Here is a 26,667-nt window from a genome sequence, read left to right on the forward strand (position 1 = left end):
ACAACAGGGAAAGATGCTACCCATCACGGGTCCATGGGACACGGGAACAACCACAAGGCAGAGCTCACCGCGGACACTTTGCTCACGACGTCCCTCGCGACGGCAAGGCCCTGCGCGAAGGTGCGGGCGGCCACGAAGGCTCGCGTCACTTGCAGCTTGAGCTTCCGCGGCACGTCCCCAAAGGGCTTCAGCTGCTCCGTGTACTTGCTGACACACTCCAGGTACTCATCCGTGAAGTGGTACTGGGGGTTGACCAGCCGGAACATGCGCTCCAGCAAGCGCGCCCAGAACTCGTTGAGCATCTCCTCCAGGTTGACGTTGCCGCCCACGTAGTAGCGCTTCAGCTCCACAAAGAGGTCCTTGAACAGCTCCGAGTTCTGCATGTACAACCGGCCGTACGTCCGCACGAACATGTCGTTCAGCGACTTCTCAGCGTTCTCGAGAAGCTCTTTGAAGAACTCTAGGAAAGAGGAAGAGAAGATATGGTAAACATGGGCACTGGGTTGCGCGTTCACACACTTCTACAACCACTGCTGTTGCTTAACTGGAAAATTCGGCACAACGAGACCACCATCCAAATGAAATGGAAGGTTAAAGGACTCTCTAAAAATTTTCAGATGATTTCTATATCTCAAAATTTTTGATTACTCTTCATAAATCAACCTCCACAACCTCTCTCCAGGTTGGATGACTTTGCATAAGTGAAATTTCTTTTGATGCAAATCTGAATACCGTGACAAGAGTCAGCAAAAAGACAAAAAAAAAGCACCAGTTTCTTATGTTTCAATTCAGCCATCTTAAAAGAAGTAATTTCAAAGCACGAGAGTATCGGAAAGAAAAAAGGTGGTTTTGTGTAAAAACAGATGTTTTACACAAATGGGTCTTTCTTTTCAGTTCTTGACAAATTCTTTTTCCAAAATGATCATAAACCAGCCTCAAAACCAAATAAATTTTAATAAATTTTAAAAACAAATCCAAAAATCTACCTGCTGGTTCTTCCTCTGTCCTGCAAGTTTGTCATCTCTCAGGGCAGGGCCTGTCTCTAATTACCTAATTGGTCCTGATTGCAGACAGGGCTTCAGACGCTTGTAGCAGTGCAAAAACCCCCATAATTATACCAGAATTTGCTCAAAATCCAAGGTTAAACACTTGGCAGAAGAACAACAGATTTTTCAAATGACAAAGGACAGACAGGGGCCCTCGGGATTTTTATCACTTTCTAAAAGCAAATCCCCACTTTGGTTTACCCTCTGAGAGCACTGGACGGCCCAGAGAGCGGCTGCTGCCAAAGTGTCTTGGCAGTGCACCTACATCTCCAGCACTGATAACAGGCTCACCTGATGATGTCTGGCATGTCAGACACAGTTTAAAGAACATGCCCTGCCAAGACCATGCCACCAAAGCCTTGGCACATGGGTCTAAGCACAAACTACTCTGCCAAAAAACCTTTGCCTTGGAGATTCGGCATAGATGAATTAAAACAAAACACAGGGGAGGGGTCCGCTAGGCCAAAAGCACTTGGGCCATTTTGGAACAAAACTCTGTTCTATGTGGCCTTGGGAAGGAGCTAAGGAGAGCAAGGGTAGGCACTGCCGAGACAAAGCATCCCGTGCTGCCTGTTTGCTCCAGCCCCATGGGAACACCGGCACCCTGGGGCGCGGGCGCAGCCTCTCTGCCGCTACGCACGGCGCGGGCAAGGGAGCATATTATTTTATGCATGCCACCAGCAATTGAGGATTCTGACCTCTGCTTTTCTGTGACTCATATTCAATAAATATTCTTTAATAAAACATGCCTCTGTGGTTTTTTAAATCCTCAAAGGAGCAATGTTTAGGGCCAGAAGTTGTTAGAAGGAGGGGGGGGGAATATTTTGGCCCAGTGTGAATTTAAACCTTGTTAAAAGACATTAAAAGTATGCTGAAGTTCAGATTTTCGTCTTCAAAGTGCTCCAGTACAAACAAAGCCTAACACAGAAAACATTTTCTGGAAAAACTGAAACATTCCTTGAGTTCCTGATGAACAAAGTCATGGGGTCCAGTGCCTGACATGGCTGTATATAATGCAGCCTCTTAGGAGTACAAGAGAAATGATCCAGGGAAGAGGAGATTGCTTTCAAACACCCAACACGTCCTCTGTCCAATATCAGCAGGAACCTCCACTTTCGTTCCCATGACTGGCATTTCCTCTCCAGGAAGATTTTTTTCTTTTGAGTTTATACTATAGAGATTAACTTGGTATATATTAATTTCTAATTCACTTAATCATTTTGAAGGCTCACTTCCTTCCTTTGCTCAGACCTTTTAGTATCACCAAATAAGTTGTTTATTTAAATACTTTTGTGCCAGGCACAAGACCTGTTACATTCATCAGCAAACTCTTCAATAAGAATTAGATTTTGAAATTATATTGATGGCAAGTCTACTAGATAGTTCCAACCACCAGTCTAAAGAACCCAAAGCAACATTTTCAGCCAAGAAAGTTATCTTTAGTAATACATACATATTACCATAACCAATGTATTTGCCTGCCCAAACTCATTTTATTGGTTACACTCCAAAGTGGAAGTTGAATAAACTGTATCCAGGCGTTAGAGCTCTTCATCTCTTAGCAGTTTTTCATGTGGGCTAGAACTGGGTATGTTCATTAATTATCCTGAAAAAAACCTGCATTCTAATTAGCAGCAAATACCTGTGCACCTGCAGTCTTCCAGCCAGCAGCTTTCCCTTGCCCGAAAGGAAGGTAAATAAAGGAAATGAAAACCTCCCACCAAAACCAGGCACTTCTAAAAGCCCAACACGACACTGCTGACGGAGGCAGCAGGCACACACAAAGCCGTCGTCTCTGGCTTGAGCTCCAACCACATTTTCATGGACAAAAAACACCCCTTCTCAAGTGCCACTTCCCCAATAAAGAAGGGGAGGAGGGCAGAGGACGCTGTGTGTGTGCAACACAGAGTCAGCATCCACCCTCCCACCCGCAAAGCCCCCCTGCCAGCACGTGGCTGCATCCCCAAACAAGGCCAGACAGGATGCCCTGACTGGCAACAGTGGCTTGGCCCGTAGGTGCCACTGCTGGCATCTTGAGGCTCCTGGGGTGGAGATGAGATTGGGATGGTGGGGAGGAGTGATGCCAAACATGGTACCAGCGATGAGAGGCCACCCAACACCAGCAAGCAGGGATGGACCCAGCAGTGGGATGTGGATGGTGTCTTCCCTCATGCGATGCAGAGCACTCTTAATTTGGTCAGCAGCAGTGATTAAATTATATATATAGGTATGTTTTAGTCTAGTTATTAGCATAATATAAGTCTGCATCCTTAATTTCTATCTCCATGTCAAGAAATCGGCTTGGGTGCAGGAAGGAACATTAATCTTTTCTCTGTGCAAACCACGGACAGAGATGTCTGCAATGAAGAAAAGAAAGCCCAAAAGTCCTTTTTATGAGTTAAATGCTAATCTGACTAGTAACTCCCTACATCTAATTAGATATTAATTCTCCCCTTCACGGAAATGAGCTGATTAGCAAACACCAATGTAACCCAGCATTAACCTTGCCACCACAAGAAGAAAAATGGCAGGTTCCTCTCTTACGTCTTGACTGTTTGCTGGGTAAAATAAATGACCACCTTTCATTTGTATTAGAAGTTGACTTGTTCTCAAACAAAGCAAACACACAAAGGCCTCGGTTGCTTATTTTACAGCACTGTAAAAGCACGTTTTACAGCTGTGTTGCAGGCAATCTGTACTCATTAAATTATCACTCTGACAGGCTTCCTGTGAAAAGCTGTCAAACGCAAACATTTTTCACAGACGACAAATCATACTTTGCCAGTGCTCTCTGAGACACTGCTATCTGGAGGGATGGCAGGCTCTCTTTTCCCTCCAGTTATCTTGTTTAAACTCCCCGAACAAGGGCTGGCCCCTCTGTCGACAAACAGGCACAAGCACACACACGGCTGGGAAGGGCTTCACAAACTGACCACGGGAGCAGAACATGGCTCAAAGGGCTCCCTGGTTCTCCTGGCTGAGAGCAGAGTGGGGAAAGATAGCTGGGTTACACAGAGAGGACGGACCACAGGCAAAGCATTGGGCTACCATGGCACAGTCAGCTCTGGTCCAACCTGACACAGGAGCAAGTCCACACTGTACTGCTTCAACACATCTCTGCTTAGTCCCGCTGACACAAAGTCACCTTCTCGCTCAGGACAAAGGCAGGGGTGAGGGTAGCAGTGCTGCTGAGCTGCCTGGTGGGGCCAGAGCCACAAAACCTTTCCTAACACCAAGAAACAAGTTTAAAATTTGTCTGTATTGTAAAATAAATCCTGTGGATGCCACCAGCTTTGATGCTCAAAGGAAGACGACATTTCCAATGCAATTAACTTTTAGAGACAGAAAAGGCAGTAATCTGCAATCGGGCAATCCACAGCTCTGGGCTCTGTTTATTCTTTTAACATGTTTGAATTTCAAGGTAGAATTTCAATTCCCAACATTCAGCGAGAGCCTAGAGATGTCATGAAATGGTAAGAAAGACTAAATGTGACATATCTGGTATCTCTGCAATAAAAATCCCAGGGAAAAAAAGTCTCTGCTTTTAAACAAATCCTTGTATAAAGGAGCACAGTGGGAAACATAACCATAGCTACTTGGCAATTTCCTTTTTTTCAGGTAATAAGATGTATTACCTGTTTGCAGCTGGAGGGCAGACCAGCCCTGCCAGTAACCCAGCACAGGAGAGCACTGCATCTCCCCAAGGTACTTCCACATGACATCAGATTCCACTGCCAGAATAATTCAAAACAATCTTTCTTCCAAATTGCAGATACATGAGCTAATTGAAGAAACACAGTCACTCCACCTACTGTGAGACCGAGCAAATCCCACCTCCAGACAACACATCCACCTCCTTTGACTTTTGAACCCAGTATTTTTTTTGATCCTGGATTCATGTCTCATCTGAAAAAATCCTCTTTTTTTTTTTTTTTTTAAGTAAGAAGGGAGACAACATTTTCCTATTCCTTGTGCTAACATTTTCAGGTATGTTAAGAGCGGGATTTTCATACAAGAGGGCTTTTGTTGAGGAGAGCCTGGTGCTGTAGGGCACAGTCCTACCTAAATCAAAGGCAGCTCCTGGAAATGAGATGAACACATCAAAGGGGCACATCCCCCTCTACCCACAGGCAGGTTTGGTATTTCCCTATGAACGGTGACAAAGGAAGAAGCAGCAAAACTGCCTGGTCTGAGCTGCCTCTTGCCACTGTATGCCCTGTGTCAGAACCAGAGCACCAGTGTCCTCTGCCTCTCCAGCCCTGCCCCAGGCAAAGTCCACAGGGCTGAATCTGTAGCCGACCATTGCAGGAGTGCAAAGTTTTGCTTTGAATTTCTTGATCTGCAAGAATGAAACACATTTATTTTAGAGAATAGTTTCACACAGAGAACCACATTACTCCATGGCACCCTGATTGCTCCTCTTCCAGCCACGGCAAAGAGTTAAACCATCAGTGACCCAGCACCTGAAAACTCTACATTTTATAGAACAAAGGAAACCTTAACTGAGGTGCAAAAAAAGTAGAGTCTTATCCAAGGGCCATTTAGCCAACATGCTCACTACAGGCACTCATCTGTTGGCCATGTTCAGGTGTGCTGCTGCCCTTCCAAAAGGAGACCAGGGCTGCCACACACCTTTCTGCTCCCAAAAGCCACCAGGCATGCTGCATTTCCCATATACCAGCTTTCCTTAGCTTAGAGCTGAGTTTTCAACTGTCCTTATTCTGTTTGAGGTCTGCAAATGAACTACACAAACATAGCCCAGGTAGACATGCAATTACTCAACACACGTTAAAAAACAAATAAAACCAGGTTCAAGCATGCAGATGGAACATGCTGAATTTTTATAGGCACAATTAATTAGTTTCAGATAATTTGCCACCCAGTGTTTCAGGCATACTCTTAATATGTTGTCCAGATTATGATTAATTAAGGACCGTCTGTCTTACCAAAACCTTTAATTTGCTTGTCTGTACAGACAATTATGCTTTCTAGTGCGTACAGGAGAACACTGCCACAAAGAGATTAATTATATTTTCTCCTTAAATGGTTTACTCATAAAATGTCCACAACAGCAAGATGGATTCCCAGACGAATGCTCCTGCCCAAGCCACGGCCCCTCGGGCTGTGCCGCGGAGGGGTCGGCGCCGGCACCGTCCCAGCGCCTTCTCAGAGGTGCATCTGCGGACACAAACTCCACCCTGCAGCTGCTCCTACCATGCAAAGCAAAATTCAATCCAGACAGATAAAAGGAATTTGGAAGAAGAGAGACGAGTGTTTCACAGCTCTCTCTTCACCTGGAGGCTGAAGCCATGCACAGCCATGCCACCTAGTCCAACGCGAGAAGAGGGATTATTTTTTTTTCTAAATGTGCTTCATTATTTTTAATATGCCTTCACTTCCTTTATTGCATATACCGCATTTGTAATTTCCACCAGGGAAAAACAAACTGTAGCTTAACAACCTTTTTCCAGAAGTGTCGAGAAACCGATGAACACATAGTGTTAACACATTTATGGAATATGAACTCAGGAAGGGCAGGGCAGATCCACAAGCTGTTTCTGTGTCCTGTTTTCAAACATGTGTTAGCACTTATTGACATGGGAAGAACTCTTTTCACAGAGCTTGAAGAAGTACAGGCTTAAATCTTGCCAGTGCCACAGCAACAGCCCCAACATATGAACCCCGGAGAGCTGAGAGGAACATCATCATCTCCCCTAACTTTGCTTGATTAGTGAAAAGTCAAGATAATAACAAGAACTGAGCTGCAGCCTCATAGGTTAAAAAAAACAAACAAACCACCAAAACCCAGGATTTTTAGAAGTTCTTGTTTCTAAAGCACCATGGGGCTGGTGGGAGCTCAGAAGAGCAGGGCAGAAGAAAACACACAGTGCCAGATACCACCATCACACTGAGACTGAGCTTGTTGGAGAATAAGAAGCAATGAAGGAGAAGGAAAAACAATGTGGAGACTGCTGCCTGTGATTCAAGAAACAAATAGCAGCACATCGCATCCTGATGCACACACCAGTCATCCCACCAAGAGAAATGCCCTTGGTCCCCTCTTAGTCCATTCTGCTCTGCCACATCCCATGCAGCAGGATGAGCCCAGTCTCTGTAGCCTCCTCCTCCCTGTTTTCAGGGCCTCTCAGTGCTCATGCATCCTGTTCTGGGTCAGCTGTAGTGGGTTTCTCCCACTGCTCCCATGCTGCCTCCTCCTTGAGCTGGTCCATCATTCCCAGCTCTTCCATCTCCCTCCTCGTGACAACAACTCAACAGTACTCTTCCCCAAACCACCTCCCTTGCTACTGCTTCTTTTCCCTCCATTGTTTGCTCTTCCCTCCACTCTCCCCAATGTCTAATTTTCACTGCACACATTTCTCAGTCTCAACTGACCTTTCAGGCTCATCTATAATTTCTCAGCGGCTTTAGCCTGCTGATCCACATCCATCCAGTACCAACCCACCAACTTCCCACCTCAAACAGCAAACTCACATTCACCTGGAAGTGAGCTCCTTCAGGCTGCCTCCCACACCCCTTCTACTCAAAGGAGCTTTCTGGGACACTCACTAAGGTATTTCACACATATGTGTTTTCCCAAGCCTCCCTTTCCACTGTTGTCAAAGAGTGTGAGGAGGGCCTGTGCTGCTGAAGGGTGGGGATGGCTTTCTTGTTCCCATTACCTCAGTTGCCCTCATCTCGTTACACTTGCACTGAGAGTTCTTCCAGCTGGAGCCGCCTCTTATTTGTTCAGCCAGCACAAGAATGGCTGTACACTGAGACATTACAGTACATTAAACACTAACAAAATATCTCCAGCTCTGCACTGATGGGTTATTACACCCCCAAGTCCACCACAACATTCCAGAACAACACCACTTCAACAGGCATCCGGAGGAGCAGCTACCAGGACTGTGCACATAGGGTTGGTGGTTCCTTTGTGCAAGAAGGAGGAAGAGAGAGTTAATTTTAAACAGACAAACAATAGTTCATTGACTGGTTGACAGCAATTAGTAACCAGAGAGCACCAGGCACGTTTCCTGTAGCCAAGTACAAAGCCTGCTGCCTGCATCTTGGCTTTTGGGAAAAAAAAACCCAAATGGGTAAGAGCAGTTTACCTGTGACCTTAACAGCTGAACTGCTTGGACCTGAGATCACAGAAGAGCGTTTGAACCCTCCAAGCCCATACACAAAGGGCTTTTGCCCATTGCTAAAGTCTTTGCTCAATTACAAGATCTAGTCTCTTCCCCCTCCCCTCACAACCTACTGGGCAGGAGCTTCTCCTCCCTTTGAGATTTCCTCCTTCTGAGTTAACTTCACTTCAGGATCTTTCCAAGCCTCTCAAAGAGAGGTCTAGTTCCTGCCACTTTCAGATAAGCATCACCTCTCCTCAATGAACAGGACTAAAAATCATAGTGGCGTATGTACCTCCTTAAAAACCTCCAGATGGAGAGGAGCCAGTTGAACAAAAACAAAGAATAAACAAACTTCCAAGGCACAGACAGCAGACAATTTGTTTCATTGCTGTTGCAGTGAGTGGGAAAGCAAAAACAAAAGCCCACAAGTGGGATTTTCTAAAGGAAGTGCGTTGGTGGTTGCTACCATCACCCTGCGTATGCACTGGTCTGAAACCAAGTCTGAAGGAGCCTCTCTGCAAATGGTTCTTCCACAAAATTTGAGGGATCTTTACACTGTTTTCTGCTCTGGTTGGTATAGGTTTGGTGCCACCCCTTTCTGGAGAGGGAAGAACAAGGCAGTGCCTTTATCTAGACATGAGCAGCAGCAGATAGACCAAACCACTCTACTGCTTGTACATTAACAATGCAGTCGTCATCAGTGCACTTGCCTGAGGGTGGGTTGCAATGGGAGAGTTCTCTCCACTATACAGGTTTATTCAGAAGCTGGAATACCATGCAGCTCTGGCTCAGCAAAGGTCCAACAGGTCTCTATTCAGTGCTCCTGCTGTGCCACACACCTGGAGATGCCTCCTGCAGAGATGAACATGCTGGCAGCCAGTATTAACCCCATGGTCCTGGGTGCCATGGACATGGGGGAACCCTGACAAAGGAGCAGGATGAGGCCCTGGGTCTCTGCCCTTGCAGGCAGTTTCCAATAAAAGGGTTAATGTGAGATGAAGGTCCCCAAAGGGCAGTTATTTTGGTAAGGCAGAGTGCCCCGATGGTCTGCCAAATTCTAACTATAGGAGCAGCAGGCTGGGCACCTGCAGGGCTCGTCTTTCACCGTTTGCCTCCACACTGCCTGAAGCAGCAGAAAGAAGACCACCAAAAGCTCTCCCTCCTCTCTTCTGCCTCCTTCCCAGTTACTAACATATCCCAGCCATGTGCCTCGCTGCACCAGAACACCTCCCTGTTAACTCCTACCTGGAGACAGAAGCTGGAAGCCTAGGGTTATCTGAACAACAAAAACTAAATTCAGAAACAAGATTACAGGCTTTTTTTCTCCAGCTTCAGCACAGTTTGGAAGGTATTTGGCCAATGTTCCCCCGACCAGTCCCTCAAACTCGGCCACATGCCAGTTTTTGGAAGTAATTCACGCACCCAGGACTAACACTGGGCTCACACTAGAAGGTCAAGGGCACCCTGAGATGCTTCAAAGATGCACATCATGATCACACTTTGTACCTGTAGCTACCCTGCCCAACACAAACATGGAGCCCACAAACAGGAATGCCTCTCCAGCCCCTCTGCCCTCTACCTGTGCAGTAGAAGGGCTGTGTGCACCACAGACTCGGGGACCCCTGGCCAACCCTTCTTCCTGGATTTGGTTTCTTTCCGCTCGTTGTCCCAAAGGGGTTTCCTTTTACATTTCTGTACTTGTTTTATCTTAAATGCTAATGGAAAAGTCAGGGGGAGTGTATCAGAAACAAGACTCTCAGCATTTAACAGCTTCCCAGATGCTGGGTTGGGCTGTACCGTTTTGTACAAATCCTTCTGACACCTGTTCATTGGGAATACCAAACCTACTGCCAGCCCAGCCCATCAAAGGACCATCTCTCATTCACCTCTTCATTCCCATACAACAAAGGCTGCAGTAGTTTGCTGCCTTCCCTAAATCTAGAGCACACATGAGAAAGGAACAAGACTTGATTTTAAGTGCAACAGCAAAAGTGCTTGTGAAATGCAGTGACAGGAGAAACAAGGACCCAGCAGTGCCTCTGTGCATGGGGGATTGGGGCTCTGCCTGCCCAGTCACTCTGCAACCAGCCTATACAAAATAATTTCTCTCCCCAGAAAAGGGCTTGGCACAAGTTACATCTTCTAAGAGATTCAGGAAGTGTCTTTAATAAGAAAAAAGTAAGAACATCTTATCTAGGAAGAAACCGAATAGCGGAAACACTGCAGAAGAATTATGGGCTATGTCCTGTCCCAGCTCCAATTCCTCAAAACAGCTGAGCAATTTCCCCAAAGCACTGCTTGGCTAGCACAGACCCCAGCATGGAAAACTTCAGCCTCAAAGGGCAAAAGAGGTGAAAATTTGAATTTAATAAATGGGATTGAACATTTATGCAGTCTTAATGTCACTATTAATTCTATTAATGTTATTAATCCCTGAAAGAGGGAAGGGGAGGGCACTAACATGTGAAGATAAGGCACAGGAAATTTTATTTTAAAAAACGGGGGGTGGGATCTTTAAAGCCCTGACTGCTATAACTGCTTCTGTGGCATGAGATGTCATCACAGTGGCTTTCCCATGACTGTCACTGTCAGAGAGGGAGACACTCACTTGGCCAGAGAACCTCGCCTAATAATTCCTCAATGAATCCCATAAATGTATCGGAGATGATACTGGAAAAAACAGCAAATCTTCACCTCTAAAATCATTCAGCAACAGTGAATCCAACAAGTCACAAAGTGGTTTTTACTTTATCAGAAAATCATTTCCCTTACTGCTGAAAATACATACCTTACTGCTGCGCTGGGATCAGGCTAGTGGTTTAAATTACAGCAGGAGAGACCTCCAGGAGCATACGTAGCTGTACTGTAAGCAAATATTTAGACAGGATATATAAGATATGGGACTCCAAAGCTCCCAAGTTCTCCCAGTGCCTGCAAACCAAACACATGCAGGAGGATCTGACGCTGTCACATTACGCATTAGGAGCCGAAATGACTCCTGGTCAGCCCTCTGGGGATGGATAATCAGCAGCTTGTTCCATGCTCCCGATTAAGAGGAGATAATCCATTTCTGTACGGCTTTGGTGTCAGATCAGAGCAATTCTGGCAACAGTTCCAACAGCACACAGCGCTCCAGCAACAGCTGATGCAAACACTCCAGAAGCCACAGGGCATCCCAGCCTCCATCCAAAGGACATGCCGCCACTTCGACTGTCCTTCTGCAGCAACAACTGCTTCAAAGGTCAAGCACATAACGGAGGCAGTACAGGTTTGCCTCTCAGACCTGAATGTCAAGGCTGAGAGATTAGCAGCCAAAGAACCCACAACAAAGACTTCCAAAAGGCTGGAGGACAGGGTTTGCTGCTTGGGCTGCATCCTGGAGTGGCCATTGCAGCACTCTGCAAATTTGTGTCACTCTGCAAGAGAAGCGTCCATTCCACTTGGTGGAGTGAATTTGGTCTCTGTGATAACTCATCTTGCCTGTTCAGTCACTGTGCACAGCTGTAGCACAGAGGATTTCATGTGAAACAGAGGAAGGTGCACAGCTCCTATTTGTCGGCTTCATTTTCATTTGAAAGGATTTAACTATGAGTAATGAGGAAGCCCTGAAGAGCTTCAAATGGTAAAATCAGAGCATGGGTCCATGCAGAGGAAGAGCTCTGGAAGGGATTGTGTCCTTTTCCAGTCTCATTCCTAGAGATCAGGACAAATATATGGGTCTCAATTGCCTCTCCTTCCTGTAGTAGTTTGGGCACGTAACATCAACAAGTGTGCAATGAACTATGTTAGACAAGGAGAACTCAAATGTGCAAGGCAGAACTGACCACAGCTGACCTGATGACCAAGCGCTGGGACAAAAGGAAGGAAACAGCACCCCACAAGCAGCCGAACACTCAACAGCAGGCTCTTAAACAAACAAAACACAGCAGTCTAGGGTATGGAACTTCAAAATTTTTGCAGAAGAGTCTGAGAACCTCAGAGGGGAGACTCTTCAACCTGCCCCAGCCACCAGCAGGAGCACTGCTGAAGGTATGCCTCCAGGTGACTGGGCTGGAGGGAGAGAAGCAGTCATGATTAAAAGTCTTCCAAGAGGTAAATGATGGAGGGCGGTAATCAGTTCATCTCTGCTTCCACTCCAGGTAAGATTAAAAAAATCCCTAAATCAGCTTTGTCTGCAGCAAATGAAGATTTAGATCTGATATTAGCAAACACTCAAAGACAGAGCCATTAGGCTTTGGGACAGGCTGAGGAGATTGCTAATTCTCCTTCATTAGTTTTGTACGAGGCAGAGAAACACCCTTCAGAGACAGGTTGGGCACAGTAAATCCAGCTTTCAGGAATAGATGAACACCACCATCCCCTTCCAGACTTGCCAGTCAAGGACTCTGCAGGCTAAAATGGGAGTGAGACCAGCACAGGGGACACTGCAAGTGTCTGACAGGAGAAACACAGCACAAACAGAACAAGCTTGTACAGGGCTCCCTCCCAAAGCTCACCTATTTTGAAGCCTTGTGCTTTAACAGGTATCCAGCCCAGCTTAGCTTAATATCCCCCTGCCCTCATACAGCCCTGAAGCCATTTCTCATCCCACAAACAGGCAGATGCACCTTGCAGTATGTCTGCTCCATGTCAGGGATGCTAATGCAGGGAACTGTGCATGCTCTTTGTTTTCAATGCAGCATTTCAAAAAGCTTCGTCGTTCATTTAAGGTGAAGCAGATGCTGTTCCTCTGGTCTCTTTGAAAGGGCTTATCTATGGGCTGGATTTCATTAAGTGTCTTGTTCTGCATTTAATAAGCTTGCAAGTCTAGACACTTTGGTTCTCCCTCTATCACCCCTTGGTGTACCAGCAGGTAGAGACAACAGAGGTTAAGAGGGAAATATTTAGCTAGCAGATTTAGATGCTATCAAGATGACTGCGTAATTCCACTTTGACTCACTGCAATTTCATACCCAGGGATTTTTTCCCTCACCCCAGTGCCAATCCCTTTTGAAAGAAAGAGGCTGCTACCTGCTGCAGAAGCATAGGGGAGGTTGCTAAGAGGTTTAGGGCACAAAGTTTGGGATATTCATAGAAAACTCACGTGGAACCACTGATTAAACAAGGAAGAAAAAGGTCCAGAGGAGCTGCGTGGTAGAATCACCCTCTACTAACAGATGGTGATATACAAGCAGAACAACTATCTGAGCAACCCAGTCCACTCGACTCATCATACATTTCCATGTGCAACTGGCTGTCATCTCATTGCCCCAGCCAACAAGAACAACCCAAGCAGCAGCCTGATACCTTGCTCCTCCCTCCAGGGGATGCCCAGGCGCAGGGGCTGCAGCGTCCAGGAGCACTGAGGCGCCTGCAGGGTCCTGCAGGAACTGACCAAGAGCTCAGCAGCAAACCAAGAGACGCTGCTTGGATCTCAGATGGGTGCTGTGTCTGATGACTGGGCATCGACTGCAGCTGTTTGCAAGAGGTGGTCTCAAAAGAAAGGCACTGGGCTGCAAGGCGGGCAGTGCTGGAAGGCTGTGTGCAGCTGCCTGCTAAGGGAGCTTCTTCCTGCAGCTCCCATGAGCCAGTCATGCCCTATGGAGGCCCAGTCTGACAGGACACACTGTGCACCCGAGGGCAATGCCGAGACCAGTCATTTGCTTATCTGTCAGCAGTTCACATCACTGCAGTGATGGGAACTCAGCCGAGACTTGTTCATTTTGGTTCTGACCCTGCATCACACTTGAACCCTCGGCCTCCACACAAAACCAGCTCTGTGTTTATCTGTTGCTCTGCTTAGCCCCAAAGGCTAGAAGTAAGACGGATACAAATCCTGTGGGTTCACAACATGCTGGGAAATATCAGCATTGTTGTGTATCGGGGCTGCAAGATGTGCACATTACAATTACACGCGCTGTGGGGATGTACCAACAAAACCAACTGCAATCTTACATTAGAGCAAAATGGCTTTTCGAAAGATTAATCAGAAAGAAAGATCTCTCTCTTTGAGAAACAAGCAGCCATAATCAGCAAATATTTCTCTCTCACGGGATTGCAAAACAAGGCATGCTCTGCCCTCTGAGCCACGAGTCATGAACTTTCCCAGCAAAGGGGGAGATAGAGCAGAACGACTGCACACAAAACAACAGGATGGGGATTTTTTATATTTTTATCCCAAGGAGAGCAAGTTCAAGGTCTCTGCACTCACCATCAAACTTCTTGTATCGAGAACTAAACATGGTTTGTAGGTGATTGCTAAGCTCTACAACAGCATTTCTGAAGTCATGTTTACTCTGCTGACTGTACTTCTCCTCCATTTCTTGAGAGCAGCATGTGTAGCCTTGCGAGCAGACTTTCAAGTGGTCACCTGAAAAACAGAGAAGAAAATATCCCAAGTTAAAAGGATTCTCTACACACGGGCAAAGAGGTCGGCTCGCAAGGCAGGGGGTGCAAGGACCTGTAGCACCATCTCTCCCAGGGAAACCCCAGCTGCAAGTGCTGGACCAGGCATATCAAAATTTGATTCTGTAGAGGAAATTTATAGCAACACATGGAAAAGCCTTGTCTTTCTGCAAGAACATTAAAAAGTGTCCTCTTACTTATTCAGTTAATAAACAGCATTAAAAAGTGTCCTCTTATTTATTCAGGTAATAAACATAATAAACAGATACTCATCCTGTACAGTAGAATTTGAAGAACCAGAAAACTGACCTGTATATACTATGATAACTTCCATAAAGTTTTTGCTGAGTATTTTAATTACTTTCCATTCATTCAGTTAATACACAACATCAGTGGCAACGACCCTTTTTGTACAGGTAAGTGCTGTTTTCTTCACCCTTCTCCTGTCCAGTTTTCAGAGGAGATCCCTCTCAGCAGCCCAATTACCACTTGATATTAAAATATACTTGTTTTATGGAATGGCCCAGGAAAATGCTTTATATTTCCCACCTCCTAATTTTACAGTTTTCTGTTATCATCTGGGGTGAAACTGGGGGGTTGGTTTTGGAAACTTAAATCAGATTTTTTTTTCTTCAATCTGAAAGATAATTCTTTCCTAGGAGTCATCTGGCTCAAGCTGGCTTAGTCAGAGGGATCATCAAATGCTTCAGTATCTTCCACAGGTCCGTTTCAAAATCTCTCAGAAAATCTGGATACGGGATCTGGTCCCATATACTTTGGTTTTAGATGCCTCACAGCAGTGCAAGATGAAGTTGTCCCTTTCCAGCATCACCCATAAAATGCTGCTCTCAAGTTTTGTGGGCCAAGATAAACCCTTGGCACAGCAATCCTCAGATCCAGTTTTCTGACAAGCCCCACAATGTAGCACCACCACAGGCAGGTGGGCTGATGCTAAAGTGGTTCAAATTTGGGCAAATTGTGCAAATCTTTGTCAACATGGAGATACGATCAAAACAAGCAGTTAGGATGAGAAACTCATCCTTCCAAGTCAGATGGTATTTTAAAAGACACATCCTACATGTAAGCTGCTGCCTTCTCTCCCATTTCACACTCTGCTGACAAACCTTATCCTTCATTCTGAGGAAGCAGATGGAGACAAGAAGGCTCTTCCCTACCTGCTCACACACTGGAAGCTACCAACGACCTCCAACTATCATGGAGGTTCAGAGACTCCCTGCCAGAGCTGCAAAGCACTTGTCAGCCCCCATGCAGAAAATAACCTCTTCTTGACAGGCTGCACACCACTCACTTACCCAGGAGCCATCCATCCCACCTGCTAGAGTATCAGAAGTGGGTTTAAAGAAACAAAAGCAGTTTTTGCACAGTGCAAAACAAAGCCTGCCCATGGCTAATGTGAGTGGTTGATGCTCTGCCTGCCTTGTACGAGATTTCTGAACATCTTTTGCCCACATATTGAACCTCTGTATCACTTTGCATAACTTTCTAGCCCAGAAAAGTTAGTGTCTCTCCTTACAGGCACTTAAGGACCATCTTAAAATAAGATATAAATATTTTTATACCTATCTATATACATATATAAGAACCTCTCCTCCTGAATCTACTTCCCTGTTGCACTACAGGGTTTGTTTGTTTTCTGTGGCATTACAGAGAGACCTTGACCAGCAGATAATTCCATCACATCTAATTTATTGCACAAGACCATCCACTACTCTTCAATTACGGAAAGCTCAAAGTCTGCTACGGGAAGCAGCACTGCTTAGGTAGCCTTCAGAAAACACAGAAAAATCTTGTTGTCTCCTTACAGATATATTTTTCTTCCATGGACAATTTCACTCTATCTCAGAGGAGCACTTCCAGCAGCAAATACACAGCACTAAGGGGTGCAGCACTAAGGGATGCAGCTCCAGTGAGGCTTCACAAGTCTTTTAAAAGAGAGGAACAGGCGCATCCAGATTTTCAGATCCTGCCCAGTAAATCCATCCTGGACACCCCTCTCTGAGCCTGTCTTACCAGAAAGCATTTTAAAAAAAATGGTGCCCAAGCACCACTGCTTTATTTCACTTTGAATCTCTTTGCTCCAATTCCAAGACAGGACTAAGGACTCCGACACAACAGGAACCATAAATAGCAGCAAAACAAATTCAAACCTACTGATAGTGGGATTTCTTTTCCTGCTTACACTTTGCAGACACTTCTGAAGTTGTCCACAGATGCCCTAGGATCCCTAAGACAGTGGCTTTAACAACTTCTCCAATTTATTCATGATTAAAAAAACCCTAAAAGCCCAATGTATTTTACGAATACGAGTTTTACATCTATTTTTACTATTAAACTAAAGTTACCATTCCACCTAATGTCACAAAGCAAAATCATTTTCTGACCCCCCTTGTCCCAGATTTGACGGTGCCTCCCCAGGACACGTGCAAAGCCAAGCAAGGAGAACACTACTGACAGTAAATCAAGCTTGCACAGATCCCACTTGGTTGATCATTAAGAAATTATGCTCCAAAATGCAATTCAGACATTCAAAAATGAATGACCAAGCAATCTAATTATGGAAGATATTTCTCAGTCATGTCAGCACTATGTGGTCTTGGCTTGTGATCAAGAATTAGCTCTGTCTGGAGCTGAGGAGCTCCGGCTACTCAGTGCTAATCATATGAGGATGCACTGTGTTACCCAGCATTAAAAAAACAGAAAGTTTAGGCCTGTGGGCTGCTTTTCTAGCAGTTTTCTTACAACACAGTGGGAGATGCCAATGGAAAGTCCCTAGAAGACACTGGGGGCCCCAGTTTTCCCACAGGGAGGTTTGTCCTTAGCGCTGCCACATCCCTGAGAATACATCCTCGCTTGAGCAAACTGACAGGCACTGACACAGTTGGTGAGAAATCTCATGTCTAGCCTTTTAAATCGCTAGCAGAGCTAATCCATTCAGGATCCATCCACAGGACTCATCCCATTCCCAAGTTTGTAAGGAGAACGACGCAACATCCCAATGTCCCATCACATGCTTGGGTGTTGGATCCATCACATGCCCCTTTGGTGAGTGGCTGCGGTGTCGGGAACTGCTCGCACCTCCATGGGCAGAGGACCAGGATATCATCAGGCAACAGCTTCCAAACACAACAGTGCTACAACCAGGGAAATGGAAGCAATGAAGCCTGGAGAGCCATTGCTGCCAATGGTCCACATGAGCATGGACCAGTCATGCACACACAAACACCGACCTAGAGTCAAGATCAAAGCCAACGCTCTTTGTCCAACTGGCAGTGAACTCCTCTAAGGAAAAGGAGTGAAAAATATGTGTATTTAGGCATACTTAACAGAGACCTAATGCTTAGGTATATTATGCAGAGAACACTCATGGTGTGTGCTCGCTGTCAAGGACACATTCAGCAATAATTATTTCCCGAGTTAAAACTCATCAAACAATGCCCATACAAGGCAACTCTTCATCTACTGTTGAGTGTGAAAAACTCGGCAGCTTTTGTAATTTATCACCATGTGAGCACAGCAAAAATATAACACTACCACAGCCTCCTTTCAAGTTGGGCTTTTTACTGAATTGTTTGGCAGGGTGTGCAATCATCACATCAGGGGCTGCATGGCAAAAGGAGCTTAAGTAGCAGAGACTGACTCCACATATCTACCACATATGCACACCATCACCACAGCTTGTCGTGGATTTGCAGCAGATCTTTCCCATGGCCTGTTGCAACAAGACTTTTTCCTCTATTTTACGATACTTATGAATACAGAGAGAGAAATGAGGGACCAAAAATTATGAAAGAAGCTTGCTCCTTGGCCAGTTAACAACACACCTCTGGCGAACGGAGGTGGTGGTTTAAAGATAGAAATGTGATGGTACATGATGTTACCATCTGTACATCCAAGGAAACGCGCTCAGAAAGGTAATCTTGCAAACTTATGATTTAAACCATTACAGAAACATCACATTTAGCAGATTCCAGGCACACAGAGTTTCTTCCAAATCAAGCAACTATTTTGCAATGTGATGGAAAACAAGTTTTCAGCAAACGAGTAAGTGAGCAGCACAAACTTAGGGGCTACACTATACTGAAAAGCAGTTCTCTTTACTGAACAATTTTCCAAGACCTTTCCAAAATGTTGTTTCTGAATGTCTAACATGCCTCCCCAGCCTGTTTCTCCTCACCTTGGCCAAGTTCATACTTTAAGTACAGCTAACTGCAAAAATAGATAAACTTTCAGGAGCAGTTTGCTGCGAGGTGGGGGGTGGGTATTTCTTTAAAAGACTCCAGTACACAGCCTAGCCCTTCACTGCAGCTCAGTAAGCAAGCCAGAAGTAGTTTATGGTCTGAGATGTTACTGTTGGAGTTGCTCCCATGTGAGAAATCGGGCTGGGGTAAGGTGGGGTGGTGGAGAAGCAGGAGGCAAACACTGCCAGTGTGCGGGGCCACCATTTCAGCCTTGTTCTCTGCCTGTTCCCTGGAGCACACATGGGCTTGTGTCATCTTTAAAGGAGTTTTATGACTTCCTCTGAACCAACTACCAACGGAATCCCAGACTGTAATGCCGAGCCCTAATCCGATTTCACACTAGACTTGCCTTCTAATTATCACAGAATATTAGGCTTCCACCCATCATATATAATTGACATGCTACTGAGGCTTTACAAAACCCCCAACAAAGATGACAAGAAACACTAGCATCACCCCTGAGCACAGCTCCACTGCTCCGGCCCCACATTAACAAGAGGCAAGAAGAAGAAAGAAAAGCGTGAGCTTGTGATCGACTCCAGTGGAGTCATTGAAACAGACATGGCTACCAAACTGTCCACTCAATCTGATCACCTTCAATTTACCCAGAATACAAAAAAATGCCCAGTTTTCCTGGCTACAGAATGATCTGGGGATGCTCAACACCCCTGAGAATGGACCATCTTCAGTGGTGCTGCTGTAATCCCTATGGGCTGTTTAGGTACCTGCTGACAAAGAGCACTACAAAAATGCAGAGAGCATCTCGGCATACAGATATTTCCAGGTGAAATGACACTAAGCTGTGAACACCAAAGGAAAGAAAAAAAATCCAGCTCTGGGGTACACCATGCACCCAAAGCAACCCTGCCACCTCCTCCCAGGCTGTCACACACCCACGCTGCTTCAGTGCATGCTTTCTGTTGAGCAGAAGCAGCAAACTTGAATTTTTAGTTGATGGCTCTAATCAGTGCTCTCCTTTTTCACTGGGCGGTCATTGTTCTCCACTTGCTTTAAAGCTGTGCTGCAGTCAGCCTCGTGTTTATTTTACTGGGGACAATAATCCTGTGGAGATGGTCGTGTGCCAGGAAGGAAGAGATGCAAAACAGCACTGAGGTCCTGCTAACAGCAGTGACACAACCACTAAGGGCAGCAGAGTTAGAATCCTAAGCTCACATCCTGCAAACGACACAGCATTGCTGGTACACTGATCAGAGCAGGGCAAACCAGGCTGGCACATTCAGAGCTGTGCTTCTCTCTGTGCTCCCAAGTGCACTGTGTTACATCCAACCCAAACCCTTATTTCAGCTGCACATTTCCAGGAGAAGCACTCTGTGGAAGATCTATCACCAGACACAAAATAACATACCCCATTTCCAATGAAAATCATTTCCTATTCTAAAAGCCACCACCACACAACCAGAGTCAGCCTTCCTTTCTTCCCTACTGAAAAGATTTGTAATTCCTATTGAGATCTCAAACCCAAAAAGCACCAAAAGAGAGAGCACACCCCCCGCACCCTAACCCAGGTCCTCACCGTGAAGGTCAGCAGCCAACATCACTCTCCACCCAGGCACAGGGGTCCAGTCCTTCCACAGTCACAGGTCTTGGTCCTAGATTCAACCATCATGGATTCTCATGTCCCCCCCAAACCTCTTTTTTCCAACCACCCAGGACTCTTTAAGCCAGAAGACATCCTCATGTGTAGTCAGCTCCCCAAAGCTGACTGGTAGGGTTATGAAGTACTGCAATCTGGCAGCACGTGCCAGTGTACAGTATATTTAACATCCCACTCAATTAGCAACCGTTTTATATAAATGGTTTATTTGCCTTATTAATGTTAAAGCCACTTGTTTCCCCTGCGCTTCCACTTAGGTTATTAATCAACGTGCATTTCAGTTTTTTGCTGATTACTCTAATGGCACAGAAAAATTCCCCAGACTCACTGAGAAAGCTTATAATATTGAAATGATTTTTTTTTTTTTGTAAACTTATCAAGCAGTCAAAATACACTCTTTGATATCCAAACCAAAGCCCTTTCACCTATGCTTAACAACAGTGAACTATTTTCAGTTGAGCTTTACTGCATCTGTTAACTCAGCTGCTAATCCATCTTGCAGGCACGGGAAACACCAGTGCACACAATACCTCGGTGACATACCTCCCTTCACACAACAAATAATCCTAATTATTTCCATAGCATGTACCTATGGTTACTTAAAATATTGTACACAACCAAGGTCTGTCTGGCTTTTATTTTTCCATTTTGCTTTGTTGACAGCTTTGGGTTCCTGAATTTACTGCCAAGAGGGTCAGGGACTGAAGAGAACAAGAGAGATTTATATCCATGTGTGTACATTAAGCCAAACACACATTAAGAACTTTAATTTTCTACTGGAAAGAGCAACTTAGGACACAAAGAGGGCTCTTGCCCTCCACCCACCCAAGTCCAAATCACCACCACAAAGCTCATCTTGGAGATGATGACAGAGCCAGGTCCCTGAAGGACCGAGTCTGAGTAAGCACTGCCCGCTGAGGGTCAACCTGAGTGATTTTCGGACATCCCTCCTGGACAAGGATAGACCAGGAGAGCCCTTCCCATGCTCTTAATGCAGCTCTTCAGCCCCAAATAAAAGATAAAGATCTGTCTCTGCTTCCCACACCAGCCCAGAGAGGCATCGCTGGTCAGCTGTGATCCTCTCCTGCCCAGCTCTCACGCTGAGGTTGCAGCAATGGAGAGGTTCAGGTGGAGATCCCCAAGGACCAAAAACTCTCTACAGCGCATCTGGGCTGGGGACTCTGCCCTTTGCTGCTGATGTCCAAGTGAGGAGGATGTAGGATCTCACCTTGAGCAGGGTTTTAAGAGTTCATTAAAAGCTAAAACCCTGCTCACCTGAGGAAAAATACCATCACTGCTTCATTTCCACAGCACAGCCAACAATTTCCTACCCGACAGGGTGGCCCGAATGCTGCAAGGTTTTACACCCTGGAAAAATATGCCATGATAGAGCTTGCTTTCATTCCAACAAACAGGATATTGAGTCAATTAGTGGCACACCAAACACAAACCAGACAGATGAAGATAATGCATTTCTGCAAACATCAAAAGAGAGAGAAACCACACAAAGACCTGAATATACAAATAAGGCAAGGGGGGGAAAAGTATTACAATATTACATAATTAAACTTATTATTTAAGCAAATTCAGAGAGGAAAATAGCTCTGGTTAACTGGAGGATTCTCCCTGGCTCTAGCTAAGACAGAAACCTTCAATGAAAACCAAGAGTTGTTTCTTAATTAAAAAAAACAAAACCAAAAAACCCTACTTGACATCGCTGAGTGAGAACTTAGGAAATGCAAATTCTCTTTATTACCACTGAATTCTTTAGGCATGAAATAGTTTTCATAACGTGTCTCTGCCTACATGCCCTAAGTGAGCAGTGTTACACAATGGACAAGGTATGCTCAAAATTATCCCTGGTTATTTTCCACTTCTCTGCTGAGAAGGATGGATACACAAGGCACACAATAGACCAACCCATCTCCAGGATGACTGAGACAGGTAATGCCCCCGCCCCTCCACCAGCCACCAGAGAACAGCTAGAAAGCCAAAACACCTGCAGTCAATATTCTTACCTTTACATAAAGATAAAAATAAAAGTCATGGGGGGGGGGGAAAAGTGTTGCATAGAGCCAGTGATGAGACTTCAAAATTCAACAGAACTTGTCCATCAGATTTTACAGGGGTAACCCAAGAAACCTCACCAAGTATAATTTCATGCAATTAAAAGGGGTAAAAGGGGCAGCAGGGAAGAGAATCCATTGGGAACAATAAATACACAGAATTACTGAAGCTTTAGACACAAGGAACAATAAATAGAAGAGATCTGGTTAGGAGAAAGTTACTTTCTTTGTGAGACTTCTCATTTTTTTCTTCAAATTCCCATTAAGAAGGCAAAACAAGGCCAAAAAACTGCCTGCTTGTTTTGCTATTTTTTGTTTCCATAAATCTTTGGGTTATTTGCCAAAAAAGCAGGCTTTAACCAAAACTGATTCCACCACAAACTCTGTCATTTCAACTGGAGTATTTTTCCTTCTTAACATTTTCTCCCTCCACTTTTGGCCCCTCTCCCTCTGCACGCCCCAGACCCTCCACCGAGCACCTCTGGGAATGTTCACCACTGCAGGGCGGCACCACACACGGGCAAGGCAGGAGAAGCAGGAATATGCTGCTGGCAACCACCTTTCCAGTAACTTCATGGTTTTTTTTTTTTTTCCTTTTCAAACACAGCTGATTCCACTGTCAGTGCACAAAAACACGTTTCAGAGCCACACAGTAGGTTCTTGTGAGATGTGCCCAGGCTCACCTATTTGTGCCAGCAGACTGGTCATCCACTGGCAAGCCCCAGATCTGGCAGTAGACGACTCCTGTGATTCCGAGGATCATGCTTTATTTGGAAAAAAACCCACCAAAATTACCAAAAAACCTCAGAAGGGGGTAAGATGTCCGTGGTTCTGTGGACACACTCTGTAAGACAGAGATCTCTGGTGGCACTGCCACATTTCAAGGCAAGGACCAGTGTCCCAAGGCACTAGTGCTGTGGCTGTGTGATCAATCCCCCTGAACATCCCACCTTTCTGATGTTACCAGCTACGCAGGGGCTCAACAGAAGTGAAGTTTTCCTGCTTGCAAAAGCAAAACCACACATGCACCACAACACAAAGCAGATCTCCCATTTCCACAAGTTCCACAGCAGTAAGAGCACTAAGGGCACACGAACTGGCAGCTATGACCCAAGCAAAAATTTTAAAAAAGCCCCAAAACCTAAAGATGTTTTTAATTCCTTAAATAAGAAACAAAGCTCATGGAATTCAGCCACAATTTCCTGTTTTCAACTTAAAATAAAATTAAAAAAAAAATCCTGGGCTTTATACAAACAATAATCTAATCTATAAATTGGAACGCAAGAGAGATGTTAATTAACTTCCAGAGAGATTGATTCTCTATTGCAGGATCCAAAATAGGCACTGTGGAACCTGCTGCAATTCTGAGACCGACTTTACACATAAGGGAAGGAAAAGGGGGAAAAAAAAAATAAACAAACAAAACTCAAAACAAAAACACAAGATCAACTGCAAACAACTACAATGAAGGGCAGTGTACAAATAAACACTGGGAAGTAGCAGGGCAAGGTTTTCCATACATAAAGGCATGTTCCTTCACCCTGCTTAGGCTAGTTTTGGGCAGAGAGAACAGTCAGCAGAATGCAGGAGCTCAGCAGAGAGTCAGGACCAGCCAGGGCCATCCAAAAGTCCCTAACTGACATGGACAGGAGGTCTGCTTTTTGCTCCCCCTGCTCAGATAGCAAAACCCACGTTAGTCCCTCGCTGCACACAGCTTCCATTGCAGGGCTCACTTCCCATCAGCACAGGCAGCCTGGACTTTGGACCAGAGCATCAACTCCTTATCTCCTTCCTCCTGACACCCTGCTTGCCAATGGCCACCACATACAGCACCCAGTGCCACTGATCCCAGGAATCCTTCTTGGGGAAAGAACAAAAGCAAGCCCCAAGCTCTGCTTCAAGAAGAAACATTTGATCTTGTCAATTTGCTTGCTTGCTTGGAGTTTGCTTGTTGCTTGTTTGGGGTTTTGGGGGGCAGGACTTACAACTTCTGGTAACCGAAAATATGAACAGAAAGATGGCAAGCTCTAAGGGTTCAGGAGTAGCAAAGTCCAGCTGTAACCTAACAGCTGGGAAACAGGGCACCGCCCCTGTCTCTGCACAGCCCGAACATCCCCAAAGGCACCTCTGTACATGACAGAAAACTGTGAGCTTTGGACTGCTTCCATCAGGAACACCTAAAACCCAAGGGCCAAGGAAGAACGAGTTCGCTCGGGCAGGTTGCCCATCCACACCTGCCGAGAGTCACAGGCCTGTGCTGCCCCCAGAGCCTGCCCAACAGACCCCAACACCACCACTGATCCTCTCCCTTGACACCAAGGCAAGTAACCAGGGGTTTGCCTGGAGGGTCCTCCTGGTACCCGCAGCATTGAAGGGCATAATCTTTCCATCCTCCGTCTGGGACACCTACAAACTTCTTTCTGCCAGGCAGGGAAAGCACAGAAATACAATGTGATTAATTCTTTCTTTGGTCTGGCTGCCCAGCTCCCTCGGGTCCTGCTTGATGGATGGTCAGCTCCAGCCAGCACTTCATGAACTCTGGCTCTCTGAGGACCAAGCCTGAGGGCTTCTGCTTTTCAAATCCCTCCTAATTCAAGCCTAGAGATACCCGTGGCCTTTCTGCAAGACCTGATAACCGTCCTGACCTACGAGGGGAGGGAAGGTCCCCTAAATACCTCCAACAGCATTAACACCGTTGCTCAAAACAAACTCAGTGGCATGCAAAGTCCTTCAGCAAGAGCCTCCTGCCAGCCCCAGGATGAGCAGTTGGGGGATGTCAGCTCCCTGCACAGAGCAACAGTTGTACAAAGCCAGCAAAAACAGAGCCCAGACACGGCGAGAATCGTCCATTTGGAGGATGCTTCCCACCAACTGCAGAAATATTTGCTCTAACAGCCTCAAAGTTTTAAAGGAAGAACTCAGTATTTTATTTTCCTTTCCAATCCACTATTTTCCATTTCTCCATACAGTGACTAAACCAACCAAAACCCACCTGGGCCCTCCACGAACAGAACCCTTTAACTACCAGACTTTTCCCCCTTGCAGAACAGAGCTGCTCCCCACACGGGCCACATCCTGCCGCCCCCTCGCCCCTCGCAGGACAATTAGCCTTAATCCTCGTTAGTTCTGTACGTTTCCTTTAAATCCTGTTACCGCATTCCTCCGTGCACTCGAGCGAGGCTCAGCCAGCCTCCTCCGCGGCGGTGACGGTGACCCCGCGGTGCCTCCCGGCTCCTGACCCGCCGGAGCTGCACGGGTCCCAAAGGGCTGCAATGCTCCCGGACTAATCTATCTTCACTGATTAGTTCTTAATCAGGAAGGCAGACGTGAACAAAGGGTGCAGATGAAAAGAGAAAGGGGGAGGGAGGGCTAAACAGGAAAAAAAAAACACCACAAAAACAAAAACAAAAAACCCCCAGATTTTCTTCAAGAAAAGGTTCCCCTTTGCTGCTTTAGGAGTCACCTCTGAAAACCTGGTCCAAAAGCAGCATTTGAAGTCTAGCTACTTTCATATTTATAACGTTTGAGTCACTCCAGAAAACCTACACCAAAGCAGGCTGAGTTGGACTACTACATTCATTTATTTTGGAAGTTTATCCAAGCCTTGGTTAAAGATAAACAACGTGCCTGGATGTGAAAGAACATCAGAGCCAGGCTGCCAGAGCGGCAGGGAGCTTCCACCCGCTTTGATAGCGCCAAGGCACAAGATGGTATCAGCACAACCCAAAATGTACTTACTCCTTCCTGCAGAGGCACGGGAAAAGCCTGGGAAGTTCTTGCTTGTCCTTGGGAGACATTCCTGCCATGCTAATGTTATGTAAAAGATTCAGCTTAGAAATCTCAGGCACAATCAAGGCATTTAGACCCGACTCATTAATGGCCAACAGTTAATAGGCTGGAGCAGTAATTCCTCTGTCTGGGGACTTGGGGGTGTTTAAGCCAAATCTGTAAAAATATATATATTACAGCTGCACTACTGATCTGTTACTGATGGTAGGAAGCACCTTTCAGGCCAAAACACTCTGAAAACCCAAAGAAAACCAGACCTTTTTCAGGTCTCCACTGATTCCCAAAGCCAGTAAGTCTATCAGTATTCCTAAACCTGTTTCCAATAGGACCACAGAAAAAAAGTTATCAGTAATACATCTTAATGCTTGGGACTCT

The 26,667-nt window shown here is 45.7% G+C and overlaps 1 protein-coding gene across 1 annotated transcript in view; it reads right to left on the reverse strand.

Moving 5' to 3' along the window:
* GPC4 (glypican 4) overlaps positions 1–26,667 on the reverse strand; it is a 68,560-nt gene that overhangs the window by 23,349 nt on the left and 18,544 nt on the right. The window contains exons 2-3 of the mRNA XM_017817377.1: positions 14,370–14,528; positions 69–460 (exon numbers count right to left, since the gene is read on the reverse strand). Of these exons, the coding sequence (XP_017672866.1) occupies positions 69–460; positions 14,370–14,528 (551 nt within the window). The remainder of the gene's footprint in view (positions 1–68; positions 461–14,369; positions 14,529–26,667) is intronic.

Source organism: Lepidothrix coronata, unplaced genomic scaffold, assembly GCF_001604755.1.
Source record: "Lepidothrix coronata isolate B3197 unplaced genomic scaffold, Lepidothrix_coronata-1.0 Scaffold2, whole genome shotgun sequence".
In the NCBI taxonomy this organism is placed as follows: domain Eukaryota; kingdom Metazoa; phylum Chordata; class Aves; order Passeriformes; family Pipridae; genus Lepidothrix; species Lepidothrix coronata.